This window comes from Oryctolagus cuniculus, chromosome 4 (genome assembly GCF_964237555.1).
Source record: "Oryctolagus cuniculus chromosome 4, mOryCun1.1, whole genome shotgun sequence".
Classification (NCBI taxonomy): domain Eukaryota; kingdom Metazoa; phylum Chordata; class Mammalia; order Lagomorpha; family Leporidae; genus Oryctolagus; species Oryctolagus cuniculus.
In genome coordinates this window covers 94164120-94185339 of record NC_091435.1, presented here as the reverse complement: position 1 = coordinate 94185339, position 21220 = coordinate 94164120, and the positions used below count along the sequence as shown (strand labels likewise).

At 60.9% G+C, this 21220-nt stretch overlaps 1 protein-coding gene across 3 annotated transcripts; it reads right to left on the bottom strand.

The window, feature by feature from the left end:
* Window positions 1–206: 206 nt before the first annotated feature.
* Window positions 207–20952, bottom strand: EPHB3 (EPH receptor B3). Of its 3 annotated transcripts, XM_051818843.2 has the most exons (16): window positions 20364–20950; window positions 12533–12597; window positions 9066–9738; window positions 6352–6507; window positions 5344–5694; window positions 5065–5189; window positions 4720–4879; window positions 4520–4628; window positions 4148–4200; window positions 2923–3045; window positions 2576–2823; window positions 1961–2176; window positions 1697–1846; window positions 1415–1608; window positions 1159–1314; window positions 207–1067 (listed from the first exon to the last, which is right to left on the bottom strand). In XM_051818843.2, exons 1-16 carry the CDS (start codon window positions 20461–20463, stop codon window positions 959–961), a joined length of 2988 nt encoding a protein of 995 aa, XP_051674803.1. In that variant the 5' UTR covers window positions 20464–20950; the 3' UTR covers window positions 207–958. The 3 variants fall into 3 exon arrangements, with proteins under 3 accessions (XP_051674803.1, XP_069929286.1, XP_069929287.1); XM_070073185.1 differs by having other exon boundaries at window positions 1697–2176; window positions 20364–20952; XM_070073186.1 differs by lacking the exon at window positions 20364–20950 and adding an exon at window positions 15704–18153 and having other exon boundaries at window positions 1697–2176.
* Between the last annotated feature and the right edge of the window lie 268 nt (window positions 20953–21220).

Here is a 21220-nt window from a genome sequence, read left to right as displayed (position 1 = left end):
TCTCCTTATCTCTCTGTGTAACTCTGACTTTCAAATAAATAAATGAATCTTAAAAGGGGCGGGGGGAGGACCAGAGCCTGGACAGGCCTGGATCTGGTCTCCTAATGGCTCCAGGGAGTGGTGGGAAAGTTGGCAGCCAGGGATTAAGGACTTGAGGGAATCAAGGCATCTTGCTCTGGGAGAAGGAATGAGACAGGGCGAGAGGATCGTCTTATTGCCTTTATTCCGCCGGCGGCCCAGCTGGCCCCACCACAGGGCACAGGACCAAGCTTTTACGCGCTCACCCATGCTCTCCGTGCAGGCCAGTGCACACACACACATACACACTCACACACACACGCACACACATCCCATCTCTGGCTCTGAGAGTCAGTCTCTGGGGAGGGGCTCGGGGCTGCTCCTCAGCCTGCCCCTGCCTGCCCTTTTATGACAGCACCAAGGGCGGGGACGGGGCAGGGCCCTCAGCCCCCAGAACAAGTCCCTGTGCAAACTGGAGGTGCCAGCTGGCTCTGGGATGGGGGTGTCCCATTTCCCCATTCCGGGAGGCCCCTCCTCCAGTTCCTGAGGGAGGGACTGCTCTCTGCCTACCTGGAGGGCCAGACCCCTACCAGGGCTGGGCCCTGGGGGACCCGGGCTTGCCCCCGCTGACCTGGCCCTGAAGAACAGCCAGGTCTGAGGTTGTAGCGATTCCCCACGGCAGAGCAGGAAGGCCTAGGCCCCAGGGGTCTGGAGAGGGGTCATCACCCCATCTCCTAATCCATCTTCAATATGAAGAGGTTTGGGGGCACACTTCCTGGGGAGGGAGCACAGGCCTGGAGAAGTCCCAGCGTGGGCCCTCCCCAAACTTCCATCTTCTGGGCCACAGCCGAAGGCCAGGCAGCCAAAAGTCCGAAAGTCCAGCCGGCTGGTGAGAGTCCCTGCGCGCTCCTCGGGGGGCCGCCCCGCGGGGAGCTGGGGGTCAGACCTGCACAGGCAGGGTCTGGCTCATCTGCAGCCGCATGTCCTGGATACTACTGAGGATCTTCTTCTGGTGGCCGGCCAAGGTGACACCGATGCGGAGCAGGTCCCTGCAGGCGGAGGAGAGCAGGGTCGGTCCCTTCCCTCCGCCCACCACACTGAGCCCGCTGCCCTGCCCCTCCCAGCTGCATGCTCACTTACTCTGCGGTCATCTGGGCCACCAGGTCGAAGGATGCAAAGCCCGCACTGACGAAGCTTTCCTTGTACCGTCCCATCTTGATGGCGTCCAACCAATCACCAACTGTCGTGAAGGTTGTGTAATCTGGGACTGTGCGGTCCAGGAGGGGCTGGGACATGCTGTGGGGAGAGAAGGGGGGACCTGGTAAGCCCTGAGCGCGGCAGGTGCAGGCACAGGGCTGGCTGCTGGCTCGGTGGGGGCAGGGGTGCAGGTACTGACCCCGACTGGGCATTGGCGATGACCTTGAGGCTGGCAGCATTGCGGATAAGCTTGTCTAGGGTGTTGACGATCTGGGAGAATTTGGGCCTGAGGTTCCGGTCTCGCACCCAGCAGTCCAGCATGAGCTGGTGCAGTGCTGTGGGGCAGTCCATGGGCGGTGGCAGCCGGTAATCTTGCTCTACGGCATTGATGACCTGGGACATGGAGGGCAGGGAAACACGGGGTGAGCCACCACCACGCTGCTCCCCACCCTCCCCACTGCTCTGGCTTGGCCCCACTCACATCCTGGTTGCTCATGTCCCAGTAGGGTCGCTCTCCATAGCTCATGACTTCCCACATGACGATGCCGTAGCTCCAGACGTCACTAGCAGACGTGAACTTCCGATAGGCTATGGCCTCTGGGGCAGTCCAGCGGATGGGGATCTTCCCGCCCTGGTGTGGGGGGCACACGCCCTTCACCCTAGGACTCCGGGCTGCCCCCCGGCCCTGAGCCCTGGCCGGCGTGGCACCCCCCGCAGTCTCCCTCCCGGCTGCCTCCTCCTGTACCAGGGAGCTGGTGTAGGTAGGGTCAGAGGGGTCGTCCTCCAGGAAGCGGGAGAGGCCGAAGTCGGAGACCTTGCACACCAGGTTGCTGTTAACCAGGATGTTCCGGGCGGCCAGGTCCCGGTGCACGTAGTTCATCTCGGACAAGTACTTCATGCCGGCTGCGATGCCCCGCAGCATGCCCACCAGCTGGATGACTGTGAACTGCCCATCGTTGAGCTGCAGACAACAAGCAGGCTCAGGAGCGGCCATCCCCTCCCTCCTGGCCCACGGGCTGCCCCCCTCCAAGCCCTTGGCCAGGTCTGGAGGGCACTGAAGTTAAGGTACTGTGCATCAGGCACCTTGCATACGACTTGCCAATCACTCTCCTTGAGATTCCAGTAGCTCCTAGCACTCCTGTCTTTCAGCTAAGGCAGCTGAGACCCAGAGAGGGCCGGTTCCCTGCCTGCGGTCACCCAGGCAGGCACAGGCAGGGACAGGACAGGTGTGCCGACTGTTCCAGCTCTGAGGAGCCAGCCGGGTGTTTCCCTGCAGCGCGCCGCCTGGGCACTCTGTGCACTTGACCAGGGTCTGCCTGACTAGTGGGAGGAGGCGGAGGGGGGGGGCGCTGGCTCTTACCCGGAGGAAGGAGTCCAGGGCGCAATTCTCCATGAACTCGGTGAGGATCATCACTGGCCGGCTTTTGGTGACCACGCCCTCCAGCCGGATGATGTTGGGGTGGTCAAACTGGCCCATGATGGAGGCCTCGCTCAGGAAGTCCCGCCGCTGCCTCTCCGTGTAGCCCACCTTCAGCGTCTTGATGGCCACGAACACTTCGCGGCGGCCGGGCTGCTTCAGCCGGCCCCGGCACACTTCCCCGAACTCCCCTGCATGGCACACAGGTGAGGCCCCATGAGCTGTTTCTGGGACAGCCGGGCCCCGGTAAGCCTCAGCCTCCCCCCACTGCACGGTGCCCGGGGACTCACCAGCTCCGATCACCTCCTCGATCTTGACACAGGACACGTCAATCTCCTTGGCAAACTCACGCACGGCCTCGTTAGGGTCCTCGTAGGTAAAAGGGTCGATGTAAACCTTCATTCCGGGAGTGACTGCAGGCAGAAGGTGGGGCGTGAGTGGAGGCGGGGTCGGGGGACGGGGGAGGACAGAGCTGCAACTGGGGGCGGGGAGGGCACCCGAGCCTGGCCAAGACTCTCCGCACTTGATCGCAGCCAAAAGGCCGAGAAGCAATCTGGCCAAGACTCCCACGGCGGGTGATGGAGCGCCTTCGCCGGCCTCCCCACCAAGCCTGCCCCAGGCTTCACCTGGGCCCCACGACTGCCAGGGCTCCACGCCCCAGCTTCTTGTCTTGCCTGCGCTCTCTCATCTCTCATCACATCCAGGCCTCTCCCAGCTTCCCTCACGCTGGTTCCCACTGCCCTGGCCCTGTCCAGGCCTTCCACGCTCAGACTATTGCGATAGCCTCTCTGCCTCTGGACTTTTCCCACCAAGCTGTCTTCCTACAACAATGCTGCCATTGTTCCTACTCGCCGGCTTGAGAGCCTTTCCAATTACCTACGGTGGGGTCAAGTCCAAACTCCTCTGTCTGCCTTTCACGACCCTCCAGCGGCTGGCCTGGCGGCTGCTACCCAGCTCACCTCCCAGCCCCTGGCAAGCCGTCTTCTCACTGCCCCCACAGCTGGGCACTTTCCCCACCCCACCCACTCCCACCCACACTCCTCCTGCCAGGAATGCTCTCCCCCACCTGCTGAAACCCAGCTGATCCCGCCCAGCTCCGCTCAAGTCCACCTCCTCCAGGAAGCCTTCCTCGTCTCTGAACTCTTCCTGCCCTCTACCAGGAATAGCCAGCTGAACACTTAATGGTTCTCTAATTGTTTCCTGTGTGTATGGATCTTGTCTTTCCCACAGGACTAACTGCCTTGGAGGGCAGAGGTCACAGCTCATTCACTCCTGGAGCTAGCAGGAGGAAGGGAGGGGCCAGGGTACCCAGAGTTAGGAGGGAGGGGCTCAGGACACCTGGAGTGAGGAGGCAGCGGCAGGGGCTTGGGGTACCTGGAGGGAGGGGCTGGGGCACCCGGAGGGAGGGAGGGGTCAGGAAGTGGCACTTGGCTGGAAGTCCTGGGCAGGGACCCGGGGTCTGCAGGCCGGCGGAGGGTGGGGGCTCTGGGAGATGGGGCGAGGAGACAGACTCACTATATTGCTGCAGCTTCTCCGTGTACTCCGAGTCCGGACCGTGCCGCTGCTTCCTGGGGGCAGGGGGAAGGGAGGCCTGAGACAAGTGCCCCAGCTCCCTGCGTTCAGGGGTCCACAGAGGGGCCAGGAAATGGTCCTGGTGCCTGGCCCCATGGTTGACGGTCACAGAGCCTCTGGTCCCTGGGCAAGAGGCCCAGTGGCCATGGTCCCTGGGGCACTTGCGGTAGACTCCACTGGCGGGGTGTGGGATCAGGACAGAATGGAGACTTGTGCTAGCTTGGGGGTGGCCTTTGCAATAAGGAGAGCCTGGGCCCAGGAAGGCCGTGGCTCGGGGCTGGCGGAGGAGCCGTGGTCAGCCCAGGGGAGCACTACCTGAGGCAGACGACGGCGATGACGACGATGGCCACCACGAAGACGAGCCCAGCGGTGGCCGAGCCGACGATGAGGGGAAGCTGCTCCTGGAGCTGCTGGGCACCGGAGCCTGGGCATGGAGAGGGGCTGGTGAGCGGAGGGAGGGCTCGGGTGGGCCGGGGCAGGGCCAGGGGCAGGGGCAGGGGCAGGCGGCCGCGTACCTCTCTCGCTGGTGGTCTCAAACTCGGCCGGGCGGCTGTACTGCCCGTAGCCAGCCACAGTGCGGGCTCGGACCTGGACCACATAGCGGGCGTCGGGCCGCAGCCCGTCCAGCTGCACGGAGTTCTTCTGGCTGGTCACAGTGGAGGCGATGCCCTCGCTCTGCAAGGCCAGGAAGGGGCGGGGGACCTGTCAGGCGGGGGCCCAGCCCCCGTCTGCACCCCACGGGCCCTCAGTACCCAGGGCTCTCATGGGAGCACCCCCTCCCCCGACCTCCAGGAACTATCTGGGGTAAATCTTCTCGCCCAGCTCGGCCCAAGGCCACCTCCTGCCCTTGAAGCCCTGACCTTCTCGAAGTACTTCATCTCATAGTCCAGGATGACTCCGTTGGGCCGTTCCGGGGGCGCCCAGGACAGGGTCAGACTGCTGCCGGAGCTGCTGTGCAGGTGCAGGGTGGGCACCTCGGACGGGGCTGGGGGCAGAGTAGGGGGCTCACTGAGGGCTCCTTGGGTCCTGGCCTCCTTCCCAAAGACCCAGGTCCCTGGTGGTCCCTGATTAGGCTCTGGGCAATCTCAACTGGATCCAGGGGAAGACAGCCCAGGCCCTAGCCCACATCTCCTCCTCACCGGCCTGGTTGGTGGTGATATTCACAGCTGCGTAGCGGGGAGGCAGAGGGCTCTTGCCCGAGACACCGTTGACCGCCTGCACCTCAAAGGTGTAGCGCGTGTGGGCCAACAGATGGCTGATGTGCACCCGGCGTTCGGTCAGGCCCAGCTGCCGAGGCACAAACTCCACGTTGTCGTCGCAGCGGGAGCAGCTGGAGGGACCCCCAGAGCCGGGGCTCCCGCGGCACTTCTTGCAGATGACATTGTACAAGAGGTCGTCCCGCCCGCCCAGGTCCCGGGGCTCGCTCCACTCGAGGATCAGCGAGGTCTCATTTACATTGGAGATGACACCCCGGGGTGCAGACGGCACGGCTGCGGGGAGACATGGAAGGAGAAGGCAGTGAGCCGGGAGCCCAACTCCTCACCTGGCTGCTGCAGTACTAAGTAAAACACCTTTCCTATACTTCTTCATGAACACACTCCTAATTATCCTTCAAGACTCAATTTGTGATGTCACCTCCTCTTGGAAGCCTTCCTTGATTGGGCTCCCTGTAACACAATTCTCGGCCCACCCTGAAGCCCAGCACTTGGCACGCTACACACATGGCCATTATCTGTTTTCACAGCCACTTCTCCCACCAGGTTGCAGACTCCTGTAGGACAATGACTGCCTCTTATTATTCTCCACATCCCTGGCATCCTGCACAGAGCCTGCGACATCAAAGCCAGAGCAGGGAGAAAGTGAATCTGGCCAGAGAGCGGCAGCCCCGCACAGAGGGCAAGTAGACTGGCCAGCAGGCCCCAGCCCGTTCCTAACGCTGCTTAGGAGCTAGCAGGTGTTTTTGAAGCTTTGGTGGAAGGGATGAGCCCGCTGGCCTGTGCTCTGGCTCAGGGGCAGCCGGCTCCTAGCCGTGCAGCCTTGAGCACCACATCTAACTTCCCTGGGCCTCAGCACCCCACCCGGAGGCCTCACGGGACCGGCTGGCCCCCGAGGGAGGGAGACAGGACACGCGGGCGGCATTCACTCACTGGTGCAGGCACTGTCGGCAGAGTCGGAGTCTGCGCGGTAGAAGTTATTGTGGCAGGTGCAGATGCTGGCGGCTGGCGAGGTGGTGCGGCTGTTGGGAGGGCAGGGCAGGCAGGGCCCCTCTCCCTGCTTCGCCTTGTAGCTCCCTGGGGGACAGGCTGCGGGGTGGGGGGGAGGAGAAAGAATGGACGCCGCTCACCTCCCTTCCCTGCAGCCACACCATGCCGGCACACCTGCGTTTGAACCCGGCCCTTCCCAGCCCAGGTCTCGGCCCCTCCACCTGCCAGACATGGGGGCAATGCAGCGATTGCCTCACTCGGGCTGCAGCCACAAAGGCCCTGTGCCCCACGGAAACCCCACATCAGCAGATTCCTCCCCGCCCCTGCCCCCTCGCCCTCACCCTGGGGCCTCGCGCACGCAGACGTCAGCCCATCACCTGGACAGCCCAGGCTTGTCGGGGCAGGGCAGAGAGAGGAGGAGGAAGAGGAGGGAGATGGGGAAAAATCCCCTGCAGGCGAGTGGCACCCAGTGCTCCGCTGAGCAGAGCCCCGCCCCACCCCACAGTGAAGCTGTAGGGGCCACATCCCTGTGGACCTTTAAGGACACTTGGGACAGCCAGGAGGGCTCCTCTCAAGAGGCTTCCCTGCCAACCTGGAGCCCCACCCACCAGGGCCAGAGCAGCGCCCCTTTGTACCCTTGGGCAGGGGTGGGGGCTAGGCAGGGGTGGGAGCAGGCAGGAAGGCTGGGTCACCTGCAGTTCAGGCCACAGGGGACCTCGCCCAGAGCCGGGCCCTGAACTCCACCTCCTCCCCCAGCTCCCCTCCTGCCATCGCACCAGGCGCCCCCAGCCCTAGCAGGGTCCATGATGGATGACCCACGACAGGCTGTTTGCAAGTACGCTAGCAGTAACTTGGGATAACGGGCGTAAACCGAGATGCTCCGGACAGGACACACCAGAGTGCACCGTCAGCCCGCAGGGTCCCCTGGCTCTGGAGGGGGCGTGACGCCGGGCTGGGGCTGTGCCTTCCCTGGGGTTTAATCTCCCCTTGCCAAGGTGATATCCATCCCAGCGTCTTTGAGCCAGTGGGGGAGGGGGCAGAGGCCAGGCCAGCCTGGTTGCTATGGGAACCAGCATGCATTTCCTGCCAGGGACCTGCAGAGTGTTAGCCCCTCTTCAGGCTGTCAGGCTCATCACCCCCACCCCTTTCTCCACTTGGGAAGAGGAAGTCTGGGGCAGGTTCCCATAGAGCAGTGGAGAGGGGGCCCGCAGGAGGCTCGGCTCACCTCCCTGCCGATCCCTGCCTCCCAGCCAGGGTGACGCCCCACACCCTCAGCCTGAGGACCTGGGCCCCCATCAGAGCCCCAGGCTGCCTCAGCTCAAGGAACAGCAGGAGGAAAGGAGGGCCGGCCCTCAGCACCTTGTCCTGGCTAAGGCCTCAGTGCCAGCTCCCCCGTCTCCTGGTGTGAGGCCCTGAGCAGACTGTTCCCTCACTGGCCAAGCTGAGGCAACAGCGGGCATCTCCCCTACATGGCTGGAGACGGGAGAACCCCAGGTGGGGGGGGGGGTATCACCGGAAGGTCTCCCAAGGCTTGGCCGGTGTCCTCACCTGTACAAAATGAGGACAAGCCCTGTCCCCCAGGGATCCCAGGGGCTCCCCGACTTGCACGATGTCTGCGCTCTCATGTGCTGAGTGCTGTTCTAAGGGCACGCATTGCTCACTTAACCCTCAGTGTCTGCTTTGCCTGTGCCAACCCCAGCTTCAAAGAGTTAAGTAATTCTCCCCAGGTCACGTGGGTGGCGAGTGACAGAGTCAAGACTCAGGACTCCAGGGCCTGAGCCCCTCGCCCCGGCGCTGCGGCGCTGCATAAACGGGGATACTTCAGCAAGCTCACGGAAAGATGGAATGCAAGGATGAATTTATTTTATACTAAATAATTTTGAAATTTCACCCATACGAAGGGTCTTCTTAATAATTCGTGGAAACGCCTATTATGAAAAAGGTGCGCAGGCATTTCATAATCTTTATATCAAAATTAACTCATTGTTTCATTCCATCTTCCACAGACTTTTTGAAGTCCCCTTGTATTGCCTAGCAAGGAGCAGATGAGACCCCAAGGTAAAAGGTGCCCATGGCCACTGATGCCTGTCTAGTACTTCCAGGGTGCAATGTACACCCCGGGGCAGTGGGGGGTGGGGCGCTGTGGTGTACCGGGTAAAGCTGCTGCCTGCAGTGACAGCATCCCATATGGGTGCTGGTTCAAGTCCCGGCTGCTCCATTTCCAATGCAGCTCTCTGCTAAGGCCTGGGAAAGCAGTGGAAGACGGCCCAAGTCCTTGAGCCCCTGCACCCATGTGGGAGACCTGGAAGAGGCTCCTGGCTTTAGATTGGCCCAGCTCCAGCTATTACAGCCATTTGGTGGATGAACCAGTGGATGGATGATGTCTCTCTCTCTCTCTGTAACTCTTTCAAATAAATAAATCTTAAAAAAAAAAATGTACACCCAGGCCAGGACTAAGTGGGCATCTCTGCCAGCCTCCTAAGTCTGTGACCAGTTTCTCCAGGTACCCGCTTGGCGAGGATGCTCTACGTCTCTTTAATTTCATTCCTTCTCTTATGACCCTGGTGCCTCTCTTCTCATCCCCGCATCGCATTCTCTGGTGACCACAGTCCCTGTGCTCCCTCCCACAGGCCTCCCTCCGGCCAGCCCCCACTTACGGCGGCACTGTGACTCCTTGGCAGCTGGCTCGTGGCCGGTGGCACAGGTGCAGGCCCCCACGGGCACCATCCACTCCCCATCTCCATTGCAGTAGAGCTTCAGCGGCACCGACACCTCCACAGCGTTGGAGATGCAGGTGCCAGGTGCAATGACCAGCGAGGTGGGCTCAGCGCCCGTCAGGGTCTCTGGGAAGAGTGCGAAGCCCGCAGTGGTGGAGGCGCACTTTTTGTAGAAGGCACGCACGGAGATGAGCGACATGCAGGCGCCCTGGTCTTGGAAGGCCAGGTAGAAGCCGGCTTTGGAAAGCGGCCCGAAGCTGCGCACCTTGGTGTTGACACGGCCACTGTCGAGCCGGGAGAAGCTCTCATCGGGCGCGATGGTGTCCACTTTCACATAGGGGTTCTCCATCCAGAAGGGGGACGAGGCGGAGGCCACGTCGCCATCGGCCTCATAGTAGAAGAGGTTGAAGGTTTCCTTGCAGGAGCCGGGGATGTTGGGGATGCTGTTGCAGTCGCGCACGGTGAACTTGAGCTCCACATAGACTCGCTGCACGTCCCGCCGCCAGATGAACCCGGTGCGCAGCCAGTTGTTCTGGCTCGATTCCTGCACATTGCACACCTGGTACGTGCGGATGGGGTTCATGGCCTCGTCGTAGCCGCTCACCTCCTCCCACTGCACTCGGACGAAACAGAAAAGACAAAGTGAAGGTCAACATTTGCCAAGAGCTAACCACGTGCCAGATCAGGGGCTGGTGTTGTGGCATCATGGATAAAACCACTGTGGGCTGACATTCCCTATAGGCACCAGTTCCTGTCCGGGATGCTCCACTTCCAATCCAGCTCCCTGCTGGTGCATCTGGGAAAGCAGCAGAAGATTGAAACTCCTGGCTCCCAGATTTGGCCTGGCTCAGCCCGGGAGAGTGAACCAGCAGATGGAAGATCGATCTCTCTCACTCTCTTTCTTCTCTCTCTCTCTCTCTCTCTCTCTCTCTCTCTCTCTCTCTCTCCCCCTGTCTCTCTGTAACTCTGACTTTCAAAATTAAAAAAAAAATCATAAAAAACAACAACAATGTGCCAGATCTGCTATATTTACTTCCCAAAGCTGCTTCTTAGGTGTAGGGGCTGAGCAGAGCTCTCTGCTTGCCGTGTACTTGTGGGTAAGTCACTAAACCCCCTTGAGCCTTGGCTTCCCCATCTGTGACATGGGATAGTAAAGAGGTAAAGAATACACGACTTTATGGGGCTGGCGCAGTGGTATAGCAGGTAAAGCCACCGTCTGCAGTGCCAGCATCCCATATAGGTGCTGGTTCAAGTCCCAGCAGCTCTACTTCCAATCCAGATCCCTGCTAATGGCCTAGGAAAGCAGCAGAGGATGGCCCAAGTGTTTGGGCTTCAGTCACCCACATGGGAGACCTGGAAGAAGCTTTAAATGAATAAAACACTATTAAAACAGCACAGTGCTGGGAACTTCATAAGTACTATAGTACTACAGGAGTATTAGCTGTAATATTTATTGACTTTATAGCTCAGTTTCATTATCTATAAAATGGGGCTGATTGGAATTAAATGAGACCGTGAGAAATAATTAAATGAGACCGTGAGAAATTAAGTTAGTCTACTGTATGAGGTTACTTCAAAAGGTTTGTGGGAAAATGTAATTGAATGATAGTTTACTCTCTTTCGCAGATAAATTTTTTAAGAAGATTAATCTTATTTTGGTGCAAAAAGACTGAAATCTTCATGCACAATGTTTCCATCATCCTCATTCCCCATGAACTTCCTGAAGATCTCTCCCGCACAGTGGGCTTACAACAGTGCTGGCGAGCAAGCGCCCACCGAGCACTGGTGGCCACAAGTGCCACACTTAATCTTCACGACTGTGCCAGGAGGAAGTGCTTCTGTTGTACCCATTTTATTTCATTTTTTAAAAGATGTATTTATTATTTATTTGAAAAGTAGAGTAACAGAGAGAGAAGGAGAGATAGAGAGAGAGAGAGAGAGAGAGAGAGAGAGAGGTCTTCCATCCACTGGTTCACTCACAAATGGCCATAGCAGCCAGGGGCTGGACCAGGCTAAGGCCACGTGGTCTCCCTGGTGGGTGGCAGGAATCTCTGTACTGGAGCCATCATCTGCTGCCTCCCAGGTGCATCAGCAGGAAGCTGGGCCAGGAGCAGAGGAGCTGGCTTCTAATCAGCGTTCCAATATGGGCTGTGGGCTTCCAGGCAGTGGCTGAACCTGCTATACCACCACACTGGCCTCTGTTTTCCCCATTTTATTTAATTATTTTTTAAGAGTTATTTATTTCAAAGGCAGAGTGACAGAGACAGAGGGCCAATGAGACAAAAAGAGGGATTTTCCATCTGTCAGCTTATTCCCCAATGGCCACAACAGCCAGGTCTGGGCCAGGCCAAAGCCAGGAACCAAAAACTCCATCTGGGTCACCTGTGTGGGTGGCTGGGACCCAAGTACTTGGGCCATCTTATGCTAGGCATATTAGCAGGAAGCGGGATTGGAAGCAGAGCAGGTAGGACTGGAACTGGCACTCAGACATGGAATGCTGGTGTTGCAAGCAGCCAACTTGACCCGCTGTGCCTCAATGCCAGCCACGGCCCCATTTTATAGAGGAAGAAGCTGAGGGTCACAGATGGGAGTGACTTGCTCAAGGTCACACAGTCAGGCCTGGCAACCACAGGATCTAGCGCTCAGGATAGCATGGAGGCCGCCCAGGGAGCTTAGAGCCAGGACTACAGGAAGCTACTAGTCAAGAGATGGGACCCAGGAGCTGGCATTTAGCCTAGCAGTTAAGATGCCACTTGAAACACCCACATCCCATACCCGAGTGCTTGGATTTGAGACCTGGCTCCACTCCTGATCGCAGTTTCTGATGATGCGCACCCCGGGAGGCAGTGGATGATGGCTCAAGTAGCTGGGTCCCTGCCACCCACAGAGGACTATGTTCCCAGCTAGCAGCTTTGACTTGGCCAGCTCCAGCCATTGCAGGCATCTGAGGAGTGAGCTAGCGGTTGGGAGCTTTCTGGCTCTCAGATAAATAAAATATAAATACAAAATATAAATATAAATCAAGAGATGGAGACCCAGAAGACCCAGAAGGGTTTCACTCGAGATCACACAGCGAGTCAGAGACCACGAACCAAGGTCTCCTGGTACTGGTTTCCAAGCCAATACCTTTCCCAAGGACTCAGGAAGGCGGGAGACAGCTGTCAGGCAGGAGGTGAGAGAGGGGTAGGAACAGGCTAAAAACAGGTGGAGGGAAAAGGAAACAAAGATGGTAAGGCAGGCGGGCACGGGCAGGTGGAGGAGTGAGTGACACAAACCTGCAGAGACGGACGATCAGGCAAGCAGGTGACAGTGAAGAGGCTGAAGATGCGGGGCGGCGAGGGGACACGGGCAAGTGAGCAGGGAGCTAATGGCAGCCAACACTCGGGGGAGAGGAGGGCAAGTCTTACCCCACTTTCTGGATGAGATGTCCACGCCAACTCAGATGTCACCCACTTGGTGTCCATGAGGGTCTCTGGGGGAGCAACATTAGAAAAAGATCAGGATGGGGGGAAGAAGTGGGTACCCGGGAAAGGCCAGGGCACTCCTCCCACCCCAGTCCCCAAAGACCCCAGCAGGAGACCCTGCAGCCATCCCCAGAGATGGCAGGTCGGGCAGGCTGGGGGTGGGTGTCTGCGGTTGACCCCAGGCCTGGGTTAATGAGGCGGGAGCAGAGGCCGGTTCACACACCTACAGGCTCTGCTAATCTCCACACAAAGGGCCAGCGGGGCCTTTATCTTGGAACAAAGGGCTGTGTGCTTCCCCAGGCTCCCCGACTCCATTCCCAACACAAAGGCCCAGGGAAGGGGAAGGCTGTGGCAGGCAGGGGCCAGCTCCCACCCAGCCTCCCCCACGCTCCTCCGGGATACAGGGCAAGGATGCTCTCTGAGGGTGGGAGAGGACCAGAACCAGCTCCAGTCCAATTCTTCCTACAATCCTGGGAGGAGAAAAGCTGAGCCCAGATAAAATAAAAACACGGCTGAAGGTAAAAATGCTAGGAGTCAGGGAGAGGCAAATTCAAGTACACCAGACTCCAAGATAACCCTGGCTCTGCGAATGCAACATGTAAAGGAGGGAGCAGAGAAAGCCTGCACACTCCTGCATATCCTTTCCCTCCTAACCAAGCTGTTACCTCCTCCAGGAAGCCTTCCATTAGCCTCCAAGTCAGGGTTAGAAGCTGCGCCCTGTACATCAAGAGCCAGGGGCTTTGTCCTGTAAGCTGAGCCATACTTTCTTGTTATTTCTCCTTGCTCAGACATAGCAGGTGCCCGTTAATGCTTTTGACATTAACTTACTCGCCTATAAACCTGGTCTGAGCTCTAGTTGGACAACCGTACTCTCTGAAAGACAGAGGGACCCCAAGATCAGATAGACCTAGGAGCAGGATGGAAGGAGAGAGGCGCCAGCTCTCTTCCTGCAGCCAGAGAGACAGGCAGCCAGCAGCTCTCCCAACCCTGAGCCTGAACGCGGCAGAGCTGCCCCCAGAACTTCTGGAGGCCTCTAGGTGCACAACAGCCACTGGAGGATGCCCAGGAGGGCAGAGACTACCCCCCCACACACACACACAGGCTCCAGGCTTGCAGGCGTCACTGGCTTCTCAGAGTCTGGGTGGGCGCCAGGGACGGTAGTGGACTGGGTGGGTGGACAAGACAGCGGTGGCCGGCAGGTCAGGCTCAGGGCCTCTGGCCACAGCCATTCACGGCAAGGGAGCAGGGTTCTTGCCGCCTGCTCCGGCAGCCGGCTGGGGCCTGGAGCATTCTGAGAGATCCCAGCTTCCCCACCAGAGGCCTGAGGGGCCCCTCTGGCAGACAGACACAGACCCGGACAGATCCTGGAGGGAAGCAGAGACGGGCAGAGGCGGGCGACAGCGCGGGCTGCTGGGAGCAGAGACAGCCGGGATGGCCGGCGGTGGACTACAAAAGGCAGAGAGATGTTGCGACAAGGAGGCCCAAGTTGCCGGAGAAGGAGACGGAGAGCGAGTCTGCCAAGCAGCCTGGTCCCCAGCACCCGCGGCCCCGGGGACAGGGGCCCGGCGCCCCTCCCCCGCCGCCCGCCAGTCCGCCCGCTGGTCTGCCCGCCGCCCGCCGCCGAGCAGCCCGGGCTCCCTGCGCTCCCTCCTCCCGCTCCCTCACTTCCTTCTGCGCAGCCTGTGCCAAACCCATCTGGAACTGTTTAAACCCAAATATTCCGCCCCTCCCCCTGCCGCCAGATTCCTGCACAGTTTAAAACAAGCCCTGCGCTGGCTCCGCGAGGAGGGAGGGGCGGTGGGGAGGCGGCGCAGGAGGGAGCGGGCGAGGGATCGAGGGAGGGAGGGGATCGGCCCTTGGCCATCGCTCAGCCTTGGCCATCGCTCAATCTCGGCACATTTTTCCCATTAATGAGGAGAGGACTTGGATTTCGAGTCCTGTGTGCCTGAGGAAGGCTCGGTCACCCTGGTGGGGAGGGGGACGGGCCTGCCCTCTGTCCCCCAACTTCTCTGAGGGGAGGGACAGGGCCTGGGATGGGACAGAAGGCAAGGGACTCCCTCGGACCCAGATGTGCTGGAGCCCCAGCCTCAGGAGGGACGGAGGGGTGCCTGTGTGCCAGGGCGGGGATCACCCAACCCCTCTGGCTGTGGCGTCAAGATTCAGATCACCTGGTCTCTGCTATGTGCGTGTGATGGGCATGTGGGAGCACTCAAGCTCACGCCAGGGCAGAGGATATGCGGACAGGGCATCAGTGCAAAAGAGCAAAGAGTGGGCCATCTCCAAACTCCCCCAGCTGCCTCCCTCACCCCACCCTTCTCTGCCCAGTCCCCTGACTGTGGGAGGGAGAGGCGAGGCTGGCTGCCCCCAGACACAGGCCTCCACAACTGACCCCAAGAGTCACCAAGGAGCAGGGCACCAGGCCTGAGGTCTTTCTGGGACTGGGGCTTTGATGCGTGGCCCTCGCCTGTGCACACACACAGCTGCACACCCCATACCCTATTCTCAGTGCCTGGGCTCATTCTTACCACTGGGGCTAGGGAACGACAAGTCAACACATCTGGTGGACAAAACACACAAAGCCACAGCCACCCGCAAACACACAGACAGCCTCACATGCAGCCTGTCTTCTGCAGATACACAGATGCATACGGTACAAACAGACCCGTCTTCCTTAGACACCCATACACAGTGAATCTTACACACAGATCTGGCTTGCCTCAGGCAGACCCCTTGTGCAGCCTTCCTAGGTGCAAAACCCCCAAAACATCTGTGTACACAGAAGGCACGCACAGCCAGGCGAATGGTGCATTCTCCTTGTACTCCCATTTGCACACACTGGTGCCTACAGTTCACACCATCTTGAATGTAAAGTGCAGACACAAATGCCAGTTTCCCTGTAGAGATTTGGTGACAGGCTGTGACACAGTCACACACAAACTGCAATCAGCTGCAAGCACAGAAGCCCATGGGCATGGAACCCACCGCAGCCCCCAAAGGAGCAGGCAGACTTGGGGTAAGCATCCATGCAAGAGTTCGTGTAAGGCCTGGGGTGCATCCCCCCTGCACACACAAGGCACCTACTGCACACACAAGGCACACACACAAGGTACACACCCTGCAAGCCTGTTCTTTCTGTGGGACGTCATCAAGTGGAGTCCTGGAGAAAGATGGGAGAAGGCGGTTCCCCCAATCCGCCCCCAACTCCCGGGCTGCTCAGGCAGGGCAGCCACACCAGCCATTCTTGTAAAGGAAGCAGAAGTGCTGGGGCAGCCTTGGCCAGAGCCACAGGGAAGGAGCAAGCCCCAGCCCCTTCCTGTTGTCCTGGCTTGGGCAGAGCTGTTGGTTAGGTCACCAGGCTGGGGGTGGGGCAGGGGCATGAGGATGATTCTGGGTGTGGCTGGGTGCGGCCTCCCCAGGTAGAGCACTTGGCTGCCAGCACAGCAGCGCTGTCTGAAGGCCCCTGAGCCCTTGAGGAGGGGTTCGCAGCGGGAAGAGATGTGGCTCCTGGAGCCTTGGGCAGTACTGCGCCCATGCCACTGCCCTGGGCATCCTGGCCTCCCCACGAGGGCCTCACAAGGCCACCCTGGGCTGGGGGCTGCAGCTGAGAGCCTGCCACCTGTGCTGACAGAGGGCCAGCCCCCTCAGCACCCTCTCCTCCCTGGGGCTCCAGGTCAGAGTGCCCCACCCTAGAGCAGAAGTGTCACTGAGACCTGGGGCGCAAACAAACAGAAAACCGAAACAAAACTGGAGGCGGAAGCAAGAAACCCCCAGCGCAGCGACTTTGAGGTGGCAGGACAGGCCGCGCTCCAGGGCTGGGCCAGTGGAGTGTGCAGGGAGCAGGAGAGGGGACAAAACTCCCTCCTCTCTGTGGAGTCCCTGAGTTAGCCACCAAGTAGAGAGCTCGGTTCCCAGGCCAGGCACTGGGGCAGAGAGGGATCTTGGGGTGGGGGGTAGGGGTGCCTGCCACAGGGCGCCGGAGTGAACATATATCCAGGAACCTCCCTCTTTCCAAGTCTGGGAGGGTGGAGGGGAGCATCTCAGAACAGAGAACACATTTTGTTTTTCCTTTTTCTCCTCAGATCATGAGGATTTGTAATTAAATAAACCTGAGAGTGAGGAGATGGGGGAAGAAGCACAGGGCAGGGAGCCCACATGCACCCATGCTCACCCTTGGCGCTACCTCAGGCCTGGTCCTACTAGCCAGCCAGCAGGACAGATGGACAGCTAGCCCTTACAGCCAGCCTGCAAGCCCTCCCCTGGCTCGCTGGCCACAGAGGGCCGGGCCAGGAGGCTGGGGGCAGGAGGCAAAAGGAGACCTGGCCCCAGGGCTAGCCTTCAGGGCAGGGGGCCTCTCCCACCCCGTCAGGTGCCCAGCTATGCCCAGTCTCCCTCCCCCCTCCCAAGCTGCCCAATCCCGACAAACCAGTTTGACTCAGCACAACAGGCAGAGCTACAATTTTCAAACTATGCAGGCCTGGTGATTCAGCCTCTTCACGCTGTTTAATTAGTGGAAGGCCGGGTGGCGGAGGCCTTGCCCACGGTAGCCTCAGCTTCAGCTTGCAGCCACGGAGGCCACAGTGGGCAGTGGCAGCAGCTCTGGCTAAGGGGAGGGCAGCGGCCAGCGAACTGGTTCTCCCGAATACTTGCTGCTGTCGCTGCTCGGCAGCCCTGATGGCCAGCTCATGACAAACAGGGATGCGGCGGGGGTGCCACAGGCGATGCAAACCACCCACGCAAACCCGGGGCCCACTGGCCCCTCTCTGGCTGCTATGTCCACAGGGGTCACTCCTGCTGCCTCTCCCCTCAGGGACAGGTTCCATCGAAGCCACAGCTCAGCTTACATGGCAAGGCCAGCGGTGGGGGCAGGGAGGCCCTGGCCCCACCTCGTGCAATCTGTGACTGTTCCTCCTTTCCCAAAAGGATCTGTTCCCAGCACGGGCACCCTACCATGCTCTCACTCCGTACCCCGGCCCCACTCTTGGCCGACTCACCTAGAGCACACCACCCCTGCCTCAGCTCTTGGCTCTGAAGAGGAGAATGATCTTGGTGTGTGCAACCTGGGGAACACGATTCAAAGTGGGGAGCAAGCAACAAGGTGACCCCGCTCCTCATGCACCTTTGGGTAAACCCTCAGGCGACTGGAGGGCGGCGGGCAGGAACCAGAGAGGGCAAGCGAGTACCCTGGCTCATCCACATGGAAAACAGCTGAGATCCTGGGATGTGGAGTCATGATGAGGCCTCGTGTGCAGGGAAGGAAGAGGAGGCAGATGCCAGGCAGCACTTGAGGGGCTGCACCCACAGCTCAGGAACTCTGGGCCTAAATAGAAGGACCCCCAGGCGCACAGCCAAGAGGCCAAGGCAAACCAATGGAGGGTGGATGGAGGAGGCTGGATCTCTGCCCCCCCTGTAAACCTGGGGGGCTGAATCTTTGGAGTCAAGGGACCCCACCGAGCCCCGCCCTCTGTCCCAGCCCTGGCTCTGGAAGTCCACCTACCCACACCCAGGAGAGGTGGCAGGTCCAGCCAGGGGCCGGGGAACAGCCGCTCACTGACCCAGCTCTCTTCCCACTCTATCAGTCTTTGGAGCTGTAGGCAGGCATATGGCGGGAAGACAAATGCACACCCCTGCCCCAGCCCTGCCCGGCCTTCCCTCCCAAGTTCCTTCCTCTGCCTTCCCTCCTGCAGGATCCCGCCTCACAGCACTTCCACTTCCACTTGCAGAGCTCTCCATGGGCAGACCCTAGGGTGACAATAACAACAATAGTAGCCAATCCTATGTGCTAAGCACTTGACAAACATTCAGGAGCCACTCCCCACAACCAGCCGCCCAGTGAGTGGGAACTATGACTACCCCATCTCGCAGTGAGGGTTATTAGGGCCAGACTTGGGTCAGCACCCTGCCTCTCTCTTGGCTTCCATTCTCTCTCTCTCTCTCTCTCACACACACACACACACACACACACTGAAGACCAGGGTCCCAGATGTTGCAAGGATGATGCAGGAATGGGTGACAGCCACACTTGCAGGCTCTGCCACTTCCCAAGGCATTGGCCCTGTCTCCTATGAGAAAGAAACCCTAGTTGCTGAGAGAGGAGGAGGTGGGGGGCTGGAGCCAATGGCCCTGCTACACACACACCCCCCCCCCCCAGCTCCTTGGCAGGGAGGCTGTATACCAGCTCTGGCCTCCATCCTGCCCCAGGGGCTCTGGTAGCTTCTGGGGAGGTGGAGAAGAGTGAAATAAGGAGAGAGGGGAAGGGGTGAGGCTTCTAAGGTAGCCCTTGGCTCACCTGACCCAAAACCACACCCCCACTCCACTCTCAGCACCAGCACCCCACCACACTCCACAACAAGGGCCGTGGGGCCCAACACACACAAGTGACACACAGCCCCCTAAGTGTGTGTCTGGGTGCACGCGGGCCCATGTTGCCTTCTCTGGCCCAAGACAGACCCAGACCTGGGAACTCCACCAGGCTGCCTGGCTCACACCCTTCGGGCGAACAACAACAAAGCCCCACACTGGTTTCTCACGCCTGCGATCCTATCACACACATGTGGGTGAGTGTGGGCGCGACCTCAGTGTGTCTGTCTGAATTTGCATGTGTCCACTACTGTGAATGGATCTGTCAGCGCTAGGGGCTCAGAGACAGAAGGAGGTGGGGGATCAGGGAACACCCCCACCCCCCACCGCACAGGGAGGAACATTAGAAAGCACCAAAAAGATGCCTTTCTCCAAGGCCTTAGTCAAAGGTCTTCCCTTCCAACGTTCAAGTTTACCGACTGGGGACGAATGCACGACCCCGATCCCACCGAAGAGTATGTATGTTTTTGTTCCTAAACTAGTAAGTGACCAGATCCACTAAAGACACCAAAAATAAGTACTGCCCATAGCGCGAGCTCCCCCCGCCCCCTTTTTCGGTGGTGTCGCTCCTCCTACATATTGGGAGATTCCCCCACCCCAATGGCTCCAGTGTTTTCGGAAAGCAGGCGGTGTGCATGTGTGCGCGCCTCCCCATTGTCTGTCCCAGGCAGGCTTGTGTCAAGCGGCCCGCGTGTGAGCCGTCCGGCCAGCGCCAGCGACGCCTCGGCTGCTCCCCCAAGTGCAGCCATTCCAAGTTGGAGCCACCACCTCGGCAGCGGTCTTGGCAGGTTTCACTGGCGAAGCCGGGCCTGCCACCGCCCGCTAAGCAGTAACGCACCCGGGTCCGGCGCTCCTGGGGCACCACCACCACTTCGGGGGTTCTGCGGAGACCCCACCACTAGGGGGGTCCCGCTCGAAGGCTGAGGGGGATCCTCGGAGCAGGGTGCAACGCCGGCGCGCGCGCGGCACCTCGGGGTAGTTGGCGCTCGGTAAGCCACAAACAATAACCCGCGCCCGCCTCCCCGCCCCCGCAGCCTGCCCCCGACCGAGCGCGAAGCCCGCACGCACACCCTCACTGTTAACTCCGGCGGGTTCCCACGGCGCCGCCCCCCGCCCGGGCCCCGCGGCCGGCGCCTCGCCCGAGGGTCACCCGCACCAGCCCGCCTCTCCGAATGCTGCGCGCCCGCTCCGCCGCGGCTGGTGCCGGCTGCTAGCACCGCAGCTCGCGGCGGGGACGGACTTCGGCGGACGCTCACCAGAGCCGAGCTGCCCGCCTGCCAGGCGGCCCGGGGGCGTTCTCTCACCCCATCCCCCGGCCCGGCAGCCGGCGCGGGTGACCAAGCCTCCCCCGATGTGAGTTCAGCCCGCACCGGCCCTCACCCCGGCAGCCCCCGGCGCGCCCCCCGACGCCGCTCACCTTCCAACGCTCGGCACCCGGCGGGCAGCAGCAGCGGGAGCAGCAGCAGCGGAGGCAGCAGCGGCGGCGGCGGCGGCGGCGGCGGGCGCGCTCGGGCCATGGCCGGGGCGGCTGCGGGGAGCCGAGCCGGGCCGCGCCGGGCCGGGCCGCGCCGGCGGGGCTGCGGGAGCCCGAGGCAGGGTCCGCCGCTGGGCGCGCTCCGGGGAAGGCTCGCGTATACGGTTCCAGGAGATCCGGGCCGGGAGGGGGTGCAATCCAGGCGGGCGGCTCCGGGACCGAGGCGGCGCCCAGAGTCCGGCGATCCCGGGGGATGCGGGCAGGTCAGTCCCGCGGGAATCTGGACGGACCGGTCCAGGAGGATCCGGGGCGCTGGGGCGCTGGGTGGCGGAGGACTCGGGGAGGCGGACCGGGGCAGGAGGGCGCAAGTGGTCGTGGTTCGGGGTGCACAGTAATCCAGCAGTCCGCCGCGGGCCCGACTCGGATGCGGGGCTCCGGGTGCGCGCGCCGTCCGGGGTCCGAGCTGGGATCTTGCTGCGCCGCTCACGTACTCACTTCTGCTGCCCCCAGCTCCGGCGCGGCCGCTCTGGGCGGGGGGGGCGGGGCCGCCCGCCTGCCTGTCAACGCCGCGGCCCCGCCCCCGGGGGCCGCCCGCCCACTCACAGACCGCCCGGCCCGCGGGTTCGGCCCCGAGAGCACTCGGCTGGGGTTCAGTTGGCGGCGCCTCCACCAGACCCACCCTCGGGCTCCGAGGCTTGGCTTGGGCGGGGCCAAGAAAAAGATGAATTAGCTGGGGCGGGGCGATACTGTCCATCAGAGGCATGGCCGCGCCCCCTGCCGCCCATTGGCCCTTAGGAACC